Source organism: Peromyscus eremicus, chromosome 15 (assembly GCF_949786415.1).
Source record: "Peromyscus eremicus chromosome 15, PerEre_H2_v1, whole genome shotgun sequence".
NCBI classification, from domain to species: Eukaryota; Metazoa; Chordata; class Mammalia; order Rodentia; family Cricetidae; genus Peromyscus; species Peromyscus eremicus.
Window position 1 is genome coordinate 53,758,746 of NC_081431.1, and position 16,803 is coordinate 53,775,548.

Below are 16,803 nucleotides of genomic sequence, written 5' to 3' on the forward strand. Positions count from 1 at the left end.
AGTCAGAGCTCTGAGACTTACAAGCTGCATGGCCTGGTCTCAGGTTCCTGATCTTTAACGTAAGAAGTTTACAGTAGAGCATGTATATGCACTGTCTGTACAAGTCAAACATCCTTTATTCCTAGATGACATTTGTATTTCATATTCTTAGTAAAAGACTTTTATCCAACCCAGATAGTTCATAGTCTATATAGTCTACCAACAAAAGATACCCAAAAATTAAGTCTAAATGTCTTAAAGCCTATTAGCAACTGTGAAATCAAAAAAATCATAACATTTGCTTACATCAACAACAAAAAAATTAGTACCTTTTTCATGCTATCCTATGTCCCACCAGACAACAAGGATACAATACTGAACACACGGACATCCTGTCCTCATGAAGCTTATATATCTTGGGAAAAGCTAACAATAAGGATATCATACCTTGCAAGTTGGGCATCCTTTTCTAAAATATCCAAACCTCAAAGGCTTCCAAACACTTTTATTTTTTTTAAATACCAACATGACAGTAAGTGGAAAACTTCACATTGAACCTCACAAAGCAGGTTCTAGTCAAAATGCATGTGCACTAAAAATACTCTTTAAAATACTCTTCAGGCTACATGCCCAAGAACATATGAAATGAATGAATTCTGTTTGGATTCAGATCTCATAGTGAAAATATTTCACAATGTATCTGCAAATATTTCAAGATCAAAATCATCCAAAAACACTTCTGGTCCCAGGTATTTCAGACAAAGATCATCACGTGTCAGTTAGAAATGCTATGAAGAAATCTACAGCAGAGTAAGCACAGAATAATGGAGGCTTTTTTTAGACAAAGGATTGTAGGAAAACTCTGATGTGATTGAACTAGATCCAAATGAAGTAAGAGAACAGAGTACTGCGGAACTGGGAGAACATTCTTGGCAAATGAGCCACAGTAGTCAAAAACCTTGCCATGGAAATGCACATAGTCTCTCCACAGAGCAATGGGGGGCTGTTCAGATTAGACAGAACAAGTAAAGACAGCAGGCAATGAGACAAGAGCAGGCAGGAAGTGGGATCAGCGGAAGGTACAGCAAAGACTCTACATTTCAGTCTTTATGAGGTCTTTCCACAACATTAAGAAGAGTGGGGATCAAATAAATACAGAACCAAAAATGTTAAAAATGAGACAAGAAAAGAGTGCTAAATGTCACAACAACTTATCTAGCAGAAACATTGTGTGAATTAAGCAAATGAAGAGGAAAAAGTATAAATATTCCAGGACATTTGTTTGAAGTATGAAATGAGATCACTTTAACAAGAACACATAAGAAGAATCACCTTAGTACTTTATGATTAATAAATCTCTAAGTTTAATGAAAAACACATCTCAATGGTCTTTCTGTAAATTACTATTACCCACGATTATCTCCCTGGCTCATGACAGGGTTAGGATTCCACACTGCTGTTCTACTAGCCAGTAGTTTCTTTAATCTTGGAATCAAGTGGTGAGTATAAGAGAATGTTAGAATAGTGCCAGTTCAGGGAGCCTACATGAAGACAGTGTTTATGCTAGCCACCTCCTGGTGCTCTACCCTGTGTGGATATGGACAAGTTTCCAATGACTCATACCTACCATTATAGAACCATAAAACATTTATTAAATACTTAGGCATAAACCTACAAAGTATGCAAAAGATCTACAGAAGGAAAACTGCAAGTCAATTATGAAAGCAAGCCAATAACTAAATAAACCACAGCGTTAGCACATGCTTATGAATAGAAGACAGTATTTTCAAAATATGAGCTCTTCCAAAATTTATCTACAGAGTGAATGCAATCAAAATCCCAGAACATTGTTTCCTGTGTATTAATAAGCTGACTAACACCTACATGAAAAAGCAAAATCAAGAATAGCAAGCACATTCTTGAAAGAGAAAAACTAAGTTAGAGGACGGACCCTATTTGGTTTCCTAATGTGGGGGAAGCTACAGTAATGAAGACATGTCAACATTAGTGAAAGCATAGACACACTTACAGAACAGAGGAGATGTTCAGGAAACAGACCCATGAAATGAAGTCAACTAATCTTTGACAAAGAACCAAAGACATTCAAATGGAGTAATGGAGGTATTTTCAACAGATAGTATTAGAACAACTAGACATTGCAACAAATTAAAAAGTATAAATTGAAGCAAGCCTTACATCCTTTACAAAATTTAACTGAAAATAAATCACAAACCTAAATGTAAAGTGAAACGTTATAAATATCAAAAAGATAACATAGGAGAAAAATCAATAGGCCCTTGGGCTTAACTTTTAGACATGACACCAAAGACATGACACATGTCAGAGACCTGGGAAGTTACAAACAAATGTATGTTCTCAGAGTTGAGGATATAGCTTGATGGCAGAGCACTTTACCCATATGTGCAAGGTCTTCAGATTAATCTTTAGCAGCATAAAAAAAACATATAAACAAAAAGGCTAGAAATGTATCCTGTAAAAGATAGTATCAATGGAATGGAAGGATTGGAGAAATAGAGGGAGAGGAAGGGAGAAAGAGAGGGAAGACTGAGGCGCTGACTAGTAAACAGTAGTGAAAGACACACTTGAGTGTAGTGGATAGCTGTTCTGTCTGCGACCTTGAAGCACTGCCCCTAGAAATGCAGCAGGTAACTGCTCTACCTGCCTATGACCTTTGCAGTATATGCCCCGGGACGTGGTCTCTTGGTGCCCCTAAGACCTCAGATGCAGGTAGGCTCGCTCTCTTTGCTCCCGTGTAGGACCTGGATGCTGGGACAGTCTCAGGCACAGAAGAACAGTGTGGGACCTTGCCTCACATTTTCCAGGACTCTGACAATTCCTCTGTTCTATCTTGTAAGATTTGCTTTCCTAACAAATTCCTTTGGCTTTAAGCAGACTCCGTGGATTTCTTGCTATACCTGAGAAAGGGCTGTGGTCACACTTAAACAAAGAGCTCTAGACCTCACCAATAAGAAAACCTAATTTTTTTATTATTCTTTTTAAATGTTTTTTTATTCATTTTACATACCAACCACAGATCCCCCTCTCATCCTTCCTCCCAATCCCTAATTAAACATAGGCTTAAGACCTTAACACACTTCATCAAATAATATACACAGATGGCAAATGAGCACGCTGTCACACATCAGCAGGGAAATACAGACTCAAAAAGGCATCACTATCTCTACTGATGGCCAAAGACCACAGCACTGGGAATGCTGGGGAGAAAACGCTGGAAAGAGTACGCCATAACAGCAACTTTCAGTCATTTCCGGTGTGGATGCAAATGGAATGGCCACTCCAGAAGACAGTTTGGTGGGTTTGTTTCCATTTCTAAAATCTTTGTTAAATTAAAAAACTACTTTACATTTTGTCCTCCATTCTCCTGAGATGGCATGACAGTCCATTAGAGCTACTATAAGAAAATGTTTTAGAAGAGATAATTTATAAACAAGAGACATTCATTATCAGAGGTCTGGAGGCTGAAGATCCAGAAGCTGGTAGATTCACTGTCTGGTGCTAACTGGGTCTCTGCTCCACAAAGGGCACCTCTGTTGCAACTATACATAAAGAAGTGGGCACTTCTTATAGGGAGGGGCACTAAGCCCATTCATGAGGGTTCTCATCTTATGATTTAATCAGTTTCTAAAAGTAATACTGTCCCACTGATCAGATCTATGCATGGAATTGGGGGGTCCTATTCAGAATACATAGGACAAACTCTGATACCTCACTCCTGAACCTCCATTCCATCCTCTTTCCATCACACACAAGCTCCTGGAAAGTTCTAATCATGTTACCGTTGGCCACTATGTTAACTTCTCATACATAGCCAAATGACTCTAAATTTTTCTTGTTTTCAACATTTAGATGTTTTTTGTCTATCACGAAGCCAAAGCGACACTCGCCATCTAGAACACACTGCAGCAAACATGTACATTACTGGAACTAGAGCTACAGTAATAAAGGAAACATGAGTCTCTGCCTTCAAGATGCTAGTCTTTATTTTCGTGTACAATCCATGCTAACTGTCCCATTCATCTCTGCCCAACTCTTGGATTTCTCTAACTGCCACACTACCTATAAATGTCAGTACCCTCAAACACGTTTCCTCCCGTACATGATCTTTCTCCAATATTAAATCTGCTGCTTTCTGGTTCCCACTTCAAAGCCTGTTAAACAGCAATCTGGGTTTTGTTAGAGAAGGTCCATTTCCTTTTCTAACACTACAAAGTCCCTTAAATCTTCCCATCTGCCTTCTTGCCTCACAAGCATCGATACTGCAATTAAAGGACCATGGAACACTCATATGAATAAGACAATTATTTAATTCCTTCTTACTTATAAAATAAACAATTGAATGAGAGAATAACTGTTTGTGACAACTAGAAAGACCCTATAGACTCTTTATTCAGATTCATTTTTCTTTATTTTACTTTAGCAAACATGATTTTATTCTATAACTTGTTTCTTCTCAATAGCTTTCTCCTCTCTACATATACATACATATACAAGAACATACATCACAGAGCTACATATTAATCACATAACATAGCCTAGACATTCTATAAATTCCTTTCAAGAATTCGACTTCTATAGGCTAAACTACCAGAACCATCTTTGCATTCCACAAGAATCCAGCATGTGCTCTTCTTTGCGGCAGTGATTGCAAACTCCAGGCTTCGTAATTCCATTGACCACCAGTGCAACAGGAATTAGACTTAACTGGCCAGTGAGTAGACTTGTCACACTGACTTACTTAGGAAAAGCCTTTTTGTGTCTTTCTGGGAGGAAGGATTATGTAACCTGAAATTTTTCTGTTTAAAATATATATCAAATCCCTACAGAATAAGGAGACAGAAAGAATGTAAAAGCCAGAGGCGATGGAGGACACCAAGGAAACAAAGCTTTCTAAACCAATATGAGCAAAGCTCATATGAACTCACAGAAACAGCAAACACAGGGCCTACAAGAGTCTGTACCAGGTCTTCTGAGCCCATACTATGGCTTCCATTATAGTGTTTTTATTATAGTCCTGAGTGTGTGAATGAGTGGGTCCCTGACTCTTGTGCCTTCTCTTGGGCTCTTTTCCTTCTGTTGGTCTGTCTTGTCCAACTTTCATGTAATAGTTTTTGTTTTATATTATATTTTATTTTATATTTATTCATTCCATTATAGTATTAATATGCAAATTGTATTTCTATACATCAAGTATGGTTTCAATGAAGAACTGAGGGTCACTGAAGTGAACTTTCAGTGTGCCATTCTCCCTCCTCTATTTTCCATAATTAGAAGATGTGTGTGAGGTATGCATGTGTGCACAAGTATGTGCTGTGCATGAGCACGTACAGGCTAAAGGTGGGCATCAGTTTTCTATTGCTTTCTATCCTAACAAACTAGAAACAAAACAAAACAAACAAATATAGAAAAAAAAGGTTCTCCCCTGTTTTTATTAGGTGGCATGGCTAGCCTGTAAGTCACTAGGATCAGCCAGTCTCCTCCCATTCAGTGATGGGGAGACAGGTATGTGCCACCACAGCCCAGTGTTTACACAGGCACTGGGAATCCGGTCAGATATTCAGGACTGTGCAACTGGCACTCCTGGCCACTGAGCCATCTCCCCAGCTCTGAGGAGGGCTCTGACTAAAACGACAGGCTTTGTTCCATTGACACCGCTACAGACCCACAGACTGTTCATCTTTAACATCTTCATACATAGTAACAGATGGATAATAATTTTAACCTTGTCATGAAGATGGCTCAGCAGGTGCTAGCGACCAAGCCTAAAAACCTGAGTGGATCCACAGAACCCGCATCAAAGAAGGCAAGAACTGACTCCCCCAAATTTCCTCTAACACATGCTATGACATAGTTTGTGGAGGTGTGGAGATACAGGCACATACAAAGTAAATAGATAAAGGCAAAAAAAAAAAAAAGTAATTTGATCAACTTATAAATAAATCAATACTCTTATACCCTATCTCTAGAAAAATCTGCCAAATGCCTAGTATTTCCTTCAAAGTAAAGCTTTCTTTTGGGGTGTTAACTATTTCAAATTTCCTCCCACTTTATGGGTGTCCTGTTGACTAAAACCAATTTAGAGAGTAAAAGATTTATTTAACCTTATACTTGCACGTCACAGTCCAGCACTGAGAAAAGTCAGATCAGGAACTAATGCAGAGACCATGGAGGAATACCACTTACTGGCTTGCTTAACTAGCTTTCTTATACAACCCAGGTCCCCCAACCTAGGGATGCTACTTCCCTCAGTAGAATGAGCACTCCTACATCAATTAACAACATGCCAACAAGCCAATCTGATGGAGGCAATACCTAGTTGAGACTCCATCAGGAAAGTTGAAGCTAACGAAGAGAATAAGGGACTGATTTTGCATTGGCAGATGAAATGGCTCCAGGCCTTTAAAAGACCCAAATGCCCCTAAATCTAACGGCTTAAGAAGGGTTGACCACTGGCTGTTGTGACTGGCCAGTGACAAAAAGAAAGGGAAGCACAGAGGACTAGAAGAGGAGCCATGTCACATAAATACAGCAGGTGACAGAGTCAGAGGCATCTCTCTGGTAATTCTTGATACTTGTCTCATAAGGAAATTGAATGGAAAACTTCAGGTAAAAAAAAAAAAATCCACATCACAAACATGGAGATCCTTAAGGAACAGAAGTCTGTATCATTCTACCAATAAAAAACTCAACAATCTGAGGTTCTAGCTGAGTATGAAAATGAATGTGGAATGGACAACAGGAAGCCACATGTATCAATTACAGCCTCAGGACCAGTTACCGGAATAAGCACAGCAATTTCATTTACGGAACAGATGGAAACGGATAGTGAATACAAAACAATTTTTATTGTGGAGAATCCTACACTTTCTACTTAATACTATACAAAGGCTAAAAGAATCCCAAACTAGGCCAGCTCATATACTGAACAAGAATCAATATTGTGTTGCAATATATATTAAAAGAACTCAAAGGGCTCATGATTTACTGATACTTTTTCCTTGAGTCATTAACAGATCAACTTCTTTAAAAATTAAAATCCTGTAGCAGGAAACAGATACACAAAAACCATTTGTTTATAAAGACAAAAATCTACATGGAAATCAGCCTCTCACTCATAAAACACAATTTTTAAGTTAAAAAATTGTAGCCTAATAAAAGAGCTTAAGCATTTCATTGATTATCTCAACATCAGACATGTGGTAAATGTCACAGGTGTTTGGCAATAAGAAGTGATGGGAGTTGCTGGAAAAACAAAACTGATTTTTAAGTATTCAGAGTCCCGCAGATGGAAACACAGAAAATGCACTTGGGGAAGAAGTGAAAGGTTTCTGTATTCATGTATTTCATGTATTCACCCAAATTTCCTTGCTGTGTGTCATGACTGCCAAAGAGCCAGTCCCATAAGAGTGATCACATCTGACAAGAAGCCTGCCTCATAGTTCCACAGGAAGCTTGGAAGAGATCTGCCACAAGATCCAGCTATATCACTCGTGGGAATATACCCAAAGGACACTTCATCCTACTACAGAGACAACAACTCAACCATGTCCATTGCTGCTCTGTTCACAGCAGAACAAAAGTGGAAACAACACAGACGTTCATCAACTCATGAATGAACAAAGAAAATGTGGTACACAATGGAGTACTGTTCAGCTGTTAAAAAGTAAAATCATGAAATTCTCAGGTAAATGGATGGAGCTAGAAAAAAAATCATTCTGAATGAGGTAACCCAGGCCCAGAAAGACAAATATGGTATGTATACGCTTGTATGTGGATGTTAGCTGTTATGTCTTTGATAAGCAAGCTACAATCCATAAAACCACAGAGATTGGGTATAAAGTAAGGAACAGAAAAGGGAAACAAAACAGATAGTTATAGTTACAGTTACAGTTACAGTTATAGTTATAGATGGATGGGGGGACTGGAATGAGAGAATCAAGTGGGGAGGAAGAGGAACAGGGGGAGGAGGAAGGAAGGCAGGGAGAGACAGCTAAAATTAAGGGCCGTTTGAGGGGTAGTGTGAAATCTAATACAGTAGCAGCTTCATAAAATACACAAATATATAAAGGCTATCTGTTAGCTGTTTTTTTATTATTTACAGTGGCTGCCCCTTAACCAACCACTGTCCTAATCAGAGACTGCAACTCTGCTGCTACCAGCAGCAGTCTGACCACAAGGGCCGCAGCCTGAGGGGATTCTGTTCCCTCAGGCACTGACTCTTTCAAAGCTACTAAGGGGATCTTTATTTATCTAGATCTCTGTTCCTCTGAAGAACTCAAAATTCAAAGGTTGAGGTAGAATTCTGCTCACTCAGAAAGGGCTCACTCCCTTTCCTGGCATCTTTCAGAAAAATCATCCTTCCCTCAGCCCCCACTTAAAAAAACTCTCACTACATGTGGTTCCTCCCTACCACTTCCTGTCAGCTACTTGCTGACTCAGCCTCCTGCTCACAGGTTAATTTTATTTAATCAAGCACATCTTCGAGTTGCTAACAAAAGCAGTAGGAAAAAAATGCAACACACTTTAAAATAATATTCCACAGCAGCTATCTAAGTGAAATAGCCAAATAATAGGGGAGACAGAGTCCCAAGTGGATCTCTCTTGTCACCAGATGAAGCTTCCAGTACCAAGACTGGGTTACATATAATTGAACTGGTCCCTTGGGAATCCCCAAAAGACCCAGGCTGTTGCCAAAGCTATGGGTTGCTCTCTACCAGCTGATGGCATGGCCTCATTGCTGAAGACAACACCTACACAAGTCACTGAACATGGAAAACTGAAGCTGGTGCCTACACAGAGCCTTCACCCCTATGGACTAGTGTTTAGGGTACTGGGAAGTACTCTGCACAGTACCAAAGGAGAAAGGTAGGTACCAACCTAACTACAAACTCTTTGATCCACAAGAGCAATCCGACCGCAAGATACACAGGTGCAATAGTGGCACAAACTTGTGGGAGTCACCAACCACTGTGTGATTTGACTGAAGGCCACTCCACGAGATGGAGCCCATCCAGACAGTGCTCAAATGGCCAAGCACCTGAGATGGATACGCCAGAGACCTAGGAGAAAAGCAAATACTACTTTTCTACCATAGGAATGTAACAATAAAATGACTCCTAATGGCATTCTTCTAAACTCAGATCAGTGCCTTTGCTCAGCAATCATTAAAGAAGCTTCCTCTTGAAGTAGATGGGAACAAATACAGAGACCCACAACCAAATAATGTGCAGAGAAAGAAAGACTTTGAAACACTGTATCCTAACTGGGATTTCTCAAATCCCTCACCTCAGGGCTCAGGGAACCATGCAGAAGAGCAGACAGACAGAGTTTAAGAGCCGGAGGGGATAGAGGACACCAAGGAAACAAGGCCTTCTAAACACAGCAGGACTGACACACACATGAACTCACAGACTGTGGCATCATGCACAGGCCTGCACAGTTCTGATCCCAGTGCTGTGAAGAAAAGTGGAAACACGCTCCAAACCTAATCCAGAAGCTATCTCTAATTGATAACAGCTTGGAAATGAAAAAAGTGATTTTATCCAATACATTCTCACTGAAATACATACTACTCTTAAGGGAAGTACCAATGCCCAGCATTAGGTGGCCAACACAAAACAAACTCAATGGCATCTTTGGAAGTTTTTGTCTCATAGTGTTCTGTCAGGACTGTGTGTGTGTGTGTGTGTGTGTGTGTGTGTGTGTGTGTGTGTGTGTCTTACAGTTCTTCTGAGTATTTATTATGGCTTCCTGTTTGTTTGTTTGCTTGTTTGTTTTTTATGGGATTCCTGTGTGGACAAACTTGTGTTTCTTGTGCTTTTTCTTTGGCTCGTTGTTTTCTTCTGTTTATTTCTTTTGTCCTACTCTCATTTGTTTGTTTTTGTTTTATCTTATTTTGTTATTATTCCTTAGGTGTTTGTTTTCTAAGGAAAAAAAAGAAAAAGTGTAGATTCTGATGGGGGTAGGATAGGGAAGATCTTAGAGGATTTGGGGGAGGGAAAACAATAATTAGAATACATTGTATGAAAAAAAGTCTATTTTCAGTAAAAGTACAAGAAATAAATAAAGTCTGCCTCAAGGATTTTGCTGTCTAGAGACTGGGTAGGATAGGGTAAGTAGCATTTAATGCCAACTAAGAGCATGGGAAATAGGCAATGAATATGTTATTTTTTAACCTAAAATATTGAGTAATTAATTATATACAGGCATAATCTCAAGACTAATGATATGAGTAGTCTAAGCAGAAGATGAATGTGAGCACTCACACCACCATGAAAACTAGGAGAGAGGAAACAAACTGAGACATTCAGAGGAGTCTGACTGAGCTTGAGAAGAGGATGGAGTTCAGTACTGCGGATGATGCTATGGTAGGAAAAAACAAAGATCTATTTGGTTTTATAAGACAGCCATGGCAGAAGGGTAGAACTGCATGAAGACTGACAATACACAGTTTGAGAGTGAGAGAGACTGACTGAACTACACACTAGTTTCATGAGGCTGGAAAGTTTGCCCTATGTTTCAAAAATCCTCTTTTTCATCTGTCCACTTAGATACCAACAGCACTTATCCCATAGTAAATGATGAATAAATCATTTCACAATATTTGCTCATAAAGGAGACTAACTCACAATATGCACTGTTACAGAGATGCTACTGATAACATCATATGCAAATTGAGATGTTAGCATTCACTATATACTATTAAAAGGAATGTTTGTGGGTAGTCTCCTTAACTAAGACAGTGGGCAGCTGAAATGGAGAGCGTGAATCAGAGAAAAAGGAATAACAGACACAGACTCTATAGATGCATGAGTTGGTGAGGCCATTTACCAAATCAGCCCTAAATAGTGGGAAGTGATTATGGGAAAATCGGATGAGTTCTCTTTGACAATGTTGGGTGCAATATCTACAGTCAGTTGCTTGGGAGTTTATAACCTGAGGGCACACATCAAAAGAAATGCTGCCAAACCCAAAAATGAATGTGTGTGTGTGTGTGTGTGTGTGTGTGTGTGTGTCTGTATTATAAAAGCATAAAAATACAGAAAATGCAAAAACCAAGTTGTCTTGAGCAGCAGTTTAACCGAGGGGGATATACACAGTGTCACAGTGTCTGTGTGTGTGTGTGTGTGTGTGTGTGTGTGTGTATCTTTCCTTACATTTGATATTTATAATCAATAGCACAAAATTAAGTCACTGTTCTATATAGAAAACAATTCAGTTAACAGAAATAATCCAAGATCAATTTTTTGGTGACCAGCATTGTAGGAGTGAAGCTGAGAGAACCTGCATGGCAACTAAATGCAACGCTAACCCAGCTCCACGGCTGTCATACCCTTCTGCTGCGTAAAGTCAAGGCCACGTTATGCTTTCAAAAGACAAATCGGCTAAACTCTCGGGCAGAAAAACCTGCATACTTCCCTGGAAAAATGGGGTAACTCTGAGAGAGGGAAAAGAGAGGTACTGGTATTTTTCTTTAAAGGCCTCCACCTCCTCTTAACCTGCACAACATGCCTTCCTGAAAAGCGTTTCACAAGGACCTCAACACAGCCATTGCCACACTTAGTCATATTCACATAGGGATGATTGGAAATACACTGTTAAGTATGGCAGTGTACACCTATCAAATAATACACTGGTAAGCAGAGTCATTATCCACAGTTTCAGGGAACTTACTAGAGTCTATAGATTGTGGATATTGCAAAATTTAAAAATTGTTCCTAGAAGACCTCTTAGAAAAGTCCAGATAAAAAAATTTAACTGCATTTCTCTGCTGCTGTGTTAAAAACACAAGGCAAACCCACTTCAACAACAAATTCAATCAGGAAGCAAACCTGGGTACACTTGGTTCTCCCATCAACTGCTCAATCTTAATCTCCTAAAGAGTCTCTGTGCTTTAAGTTTCAGCTAAATGAAGATATACATGGCTCCACTAAGAGACAAAAATGAATATACACAATGCAGCTAAGGATGTTAAAATGCTCTAGACTCCCCTTAGTCAAAGCCTATAAAAACTACTGTTTAATAGCTGATTTGCTGGGGATCACAAGATGTTTTTCTGCATATGCCCTTTGATGGAATTAATGAGAAGGTGAGAGAAAAGCATATGCTTAAACGCCTGGGGGAAGCTATAACAAAGAAGAACATACAATTTATTAGCACAATTCCAGCACTCACAGCATACCACTTGCTCTAAATATTCCAGAAATAATATGCATATATAATCAATTCTCTGTAAATGATGTGCAGACATCATTAAAAGGATGATACTTACCAACTGTACGTTGGTCAAAACAGTGCTAACATTTAGACATCTGCTTTAAAGAGATACATCCCTTTTACCTGCTCCTACAAACCATAAATGTACACCCTAGTTAACATATTACTGACAGGATGATGAGAAAGCTCCTGTCAGATGGTGGCCAGCTGGGTGTTTGAGACAAAATGCACAGCCCCAGCTGACTAGTTAGAGGCAGTCTAGTGAGGTACAATTACAGAAGCATATGACAAGGCTTCATGCCTGACTGATTTGAGAACCCATGACACGGCTTTAAACAGCGGTCCTCCCTATCTACGGTCACAAAACAGCAATAAGTCAGCTAATACAACTGTGTAGTATCATGATTTATTCCTCCGCTTTGAATAGATGAGACCATGATATGCTGTTGTGCTAGTCTACTAGGAGTCACTCGGGCTTAACACATTAGGCCTGCCTACAGCATGCGTAAAATCAACTAGCTTGTTTGGGACTGGCAGAGGTCAGTCTGTGTCCTGGGCAATGTATGCATCAAATAATAAAGGCAAAACCAATGATGTCCTAACACATTAAACTTAAAAATGTAAAAATATAATAAAACTAACTTTACACCATGCTTCCACAAATGGAAAAGGAGCCAAAGATGGAGAAGGACATCCAGGGGCCAGCCACCCAATGACACAGCTAGCCACAGAGTGAGAATAAGATTTACAGAAGAGAAAGGGAAAAGCCCAGAGGCAAATGACAGATGGGTTAATTTTAAGTTAAGTAAAGCTGGCTAGAAACTAAGCCAAGCTAAGGCCAGGCATTCATAAGGAACAATAAGGCTCTGGGTGTGATTTATCTGAGAGCTAGGTGGTGGGCCCCCAAAAAAGAGCCAAAAAACAAACATTAGTACACATTCCATATGACATAATAGATGCTTATTTGTTCCGCTGTTTATATATTTCATGCCAGTTAAATATAAGCATACAAACAGGCCTTGGTTGTCTTACAGATGAACTTACAGTACCTAGGAAAGTGCCAGGCACAAAAACATTTTATGCATGAATTATTTCCTAAATCTATAAGAGAGCTCATACAAAAATCTTTGTCATCGTGAGAATAATTCTCATCAAAAATATTTTTAAAATCTTGAAAATAAGGAGAGGAGCAGAAAGGGGAAGATAAAGGATGGTTGGTTGCACATCAATGGCAAGCCCTGAATGGAAGAGTAAACATTGAAACACCAAATCACTCATGTGGAGTCCTCAACAGCTCTTTAAAACCAGGAGAGAAAACAACGACTGGGATCACTCACTAGTACTTGTGCTCTGATGTCTCTCCTCATATCAACATACAATTTCCTCTAACATCTCATTATTTTCAAGATAAACATTTTCAATTTGGAAAATAATGAATATAACAATATTATATACTCAATATCTCAAATTTGTATGCAATCAACTGTAGGGTGACAGGTGTGGCCCTCTACAAAGAATCAGGACCTGTTTTGGCTCATACTATGGATCTCCAATAGTTTTTTGGTGTTGGAACGGTGATTTAACTTCTCTGAAAATACCTTGCTTTTTATTGTTTTGCTTTACTTTTTTAATTTCATGTGTATGAAGTTTACATGCACATCTGTGTGTGTACCACATATATGCCTTGTGCCCACAGAGGCCAAAAGACCTCTGGAACTGATGTTACAAACCACTGCAAATCCCAGCCCTCTGCAAGTACACGGAGTGCTCTCAGCCACTGAGCCACTTCTCTAGCCGAGAAAACGCCTTTCTTATGACTGAACACTAACGTGACAACCTGGAGGAAGGTCAGACCTCTATCTAGTCTAAAATGCTACAATATTTTTAAAGAAGCATTTTATTTCTATTGTATGAGAATAAAATATTAAAAGTAGATTTTTGTTTTATATGAAGTAAATTTATGAAGAAACAATTTAAGATGGTTTTAATATACCACATATTACTCAAATCACTTAATTTGTTTTACACATTTTGAATCTGAAAATACTAAATTTTATATTTAATGAAGAAAATATGAACTCTAACAAAATACTTCTGAATATTCTTCTGTTACCCTAAGAAAAGTCCTTCTATTCCTGCCTTTCCCACAGTAATGAAGAGCCTCCAGACGAACATCGAAGTGAGTGCCATAAAACCTGTGATTTATAAAAATGCTCCTTTGACTTTTGAGTTATTATCAGCCTGAAGAGCTCCTCCAAACCAGAACTATTATAGAATCTACTCCTGAGCCCACACCGCAACAAAGATGAATCTGCTATTCCCAGGTTAGTAGAGCAGCTATTATCATGGTCCCGCCGTTTCTTTCAAGTAGCTCCAATGGAAAAAGCCACAAGTGAATAATAAAGATCTCATAATAGCTCTTAAGAGTTCTCTATGTGATGAAGGCACTAAAATGAACTCCAGAGAGTTTAAAAGCAGGGGGAAAAAACACCTCATCTCCTGATAAGGGAAAATAATTAACCTGACTTAATGCATCTGGGAAGGCTTCTATAAATCAGACTTTTATACTCCAAGAGCCAGATTCAAACCATATATTAAAAATATGTAGATATTGTCTTTTAAGTACATGTAGTACAGCTCTAAATCTGCAGACGTTTTTAGGTCTTTTTGTGAACCACTCGATATGTGTTAGTCAAAGGAGAAAGCGTGAAGGACTTACAGTGCTTAATTTGCTCGAGGTAATAATGATGCGCCTCTCATGTAACATGCTGGCATACAGTCGCAGCATGTTGTTCACATCCACAGCAACAAAGTACTCTGTCAGGTTTCTCTGCACAAGGGAAAAGAATTGTTTGAGCTGCAGTTCCCAGAAATATAAGGGAAAACATTTTCTACATTTACCAGTCTTAAAGTTCAAAAGGAGATATTAATAGAAGGGCATTCATTAATAATATTAAATGTAATATTCTTCTGCTCCACATGACATTGCTACATCCTACCATCATCTAAAACATCGTCTACTCTATACAAGTATTTCTCAAAGGATGACCACAGGATGGATCCCACTCCAGTCTTCCTCCCCACACCACCATTTTTCCAGCTCCAATGGAAGCCTACTGAATGATTATCTTTAGAGCATGTTTCCAGGGACCCCAGTTTTAACCAAATCCTCCTGGTGATTCACGTGTACACTGACGTCTGTGAAACCACTACTCTGGAAAGCTACATTTGAATTACTTCATGTTGACTACTCCCTCTCTGGTACCCACGGCACCCAACAGAGAAGGGGGATTTATAAACCATCCTGTGCTTCCTTATTAAAGAAAATCTCTAGGTTTTACCCCTCATCAGGCTTGCTTTTTGTTACTATAATCAAATGTAACTGTGATGTTCTAAATGGATTCCTCAATGTAATACACATTAGACTCCACTACAAAACAAAATGGGGATGAGCTACATTAACAGTGCTACTTAGGGCCTGTCCTCGGGAATTACTTCCAACTTGCTGTTTAAAAAAAATAAAAGCATTTTAGAAAGCAAATATTCTAATGCACAAGAAGTATAGAGAACAGCAGACAAAGATCTGAAAGGCTGAAACTTGGGGGTGGGGTCAAGAACATAAGAAAGCTACCTGTTTCTCCAACTGGTAGAAGGCAGGGATCTTACAAGACAAACTGTCAATCATAACATCTCAAATAAATAAAATCTGAAGTCTCTGCATGGTGTTCAACCTGTTGAGGAGAGGCTCAATTCCTATTGTCTGTGAAGTGTCCTTCACCTCCCAACTCAACTCGATGACAATATTTCATTTATAACGTGCAGCAGAGCTACTTGTGTTATTCCAAAGCCATCCCTAAGTGGAGACCTGCCCTCCAACATACAGCCCTGCTGGGTGTTTCTATGCTGTTTCTCTCCACAGGACAATGGGAAGGTATGTCAATGATAACATAAAACTTTATTTTTTTATGTTCTCAGTAACTGGTTTCTAATGGAATGTTTGTTTCTTTAAATATTTGAAAATGATAGTCTCTAAAGATGAAACTAGAGCTCTCAAGATAGCTTAGCAGGGAAAGGCATTTATTTACGTGATAACCTAATTCAATCACTCGGACCCAGACAGTGAGGGCTAAATCTCATAAACTGTCATCTAACCTGCATAAATTCATTCATTCATATTCTCTCTCTTCCTCCTCCCCTCCCTGTCTCACCCTCTGTCTGTCTGTCTGTCTTCTCCCTCGCTCTGTCTCCTCTCCCCTACTTCTAGATATGTAAAAAGTAAAAACTAAAATGGAAACTATTAGCTGTTTGCTAGTGAATGTAACTAAATGCACATTAACTAAAGGGCAAGAAGAAGAGAGTAACTCTGCAAGACTTCCGAGTGACAAGGTCACAGACATCTGAGTCAGAAAACAGTCAGCAGCCATGATCTTATGTCCATCAGGTACAAAAGTCAAGGATTCATTATGAGACCTGAGAGCTGGATAGTCTATCCTGAACCACGCTGTAAGATCAAGTTTATGCGAAGTCTTTTGATAGAACTTATCTGAGAGAAACCCTTTCAATGGAATT

General features: G+C 39.0%; 1 protein-coding gene across 2 annotated transcripts in view; it reads right to left on the bottom strand.

Annotated features, from left to right (window-relative positions):
* Dennd1b (DENN domain containing 1B) overlaps nt 1–16,803 on the bottom strand; it is a 229,432-nt gene that overhangs the window by 117,653 nt on the left and 94,976 nt on the right. For both annotated transcript variants that reach the window (XM_059281211.1, XM_059281210.1), the window contains one exon: nt 14,954–15,064. In XM_059281211.1, the coding sequence (XP_059137194.1) occupies nt 14,954–15,064 (111 nt within the window). The remainder of the gene's footprint in view (nt 1–14,953; nt 15,065–16,803) is intronic.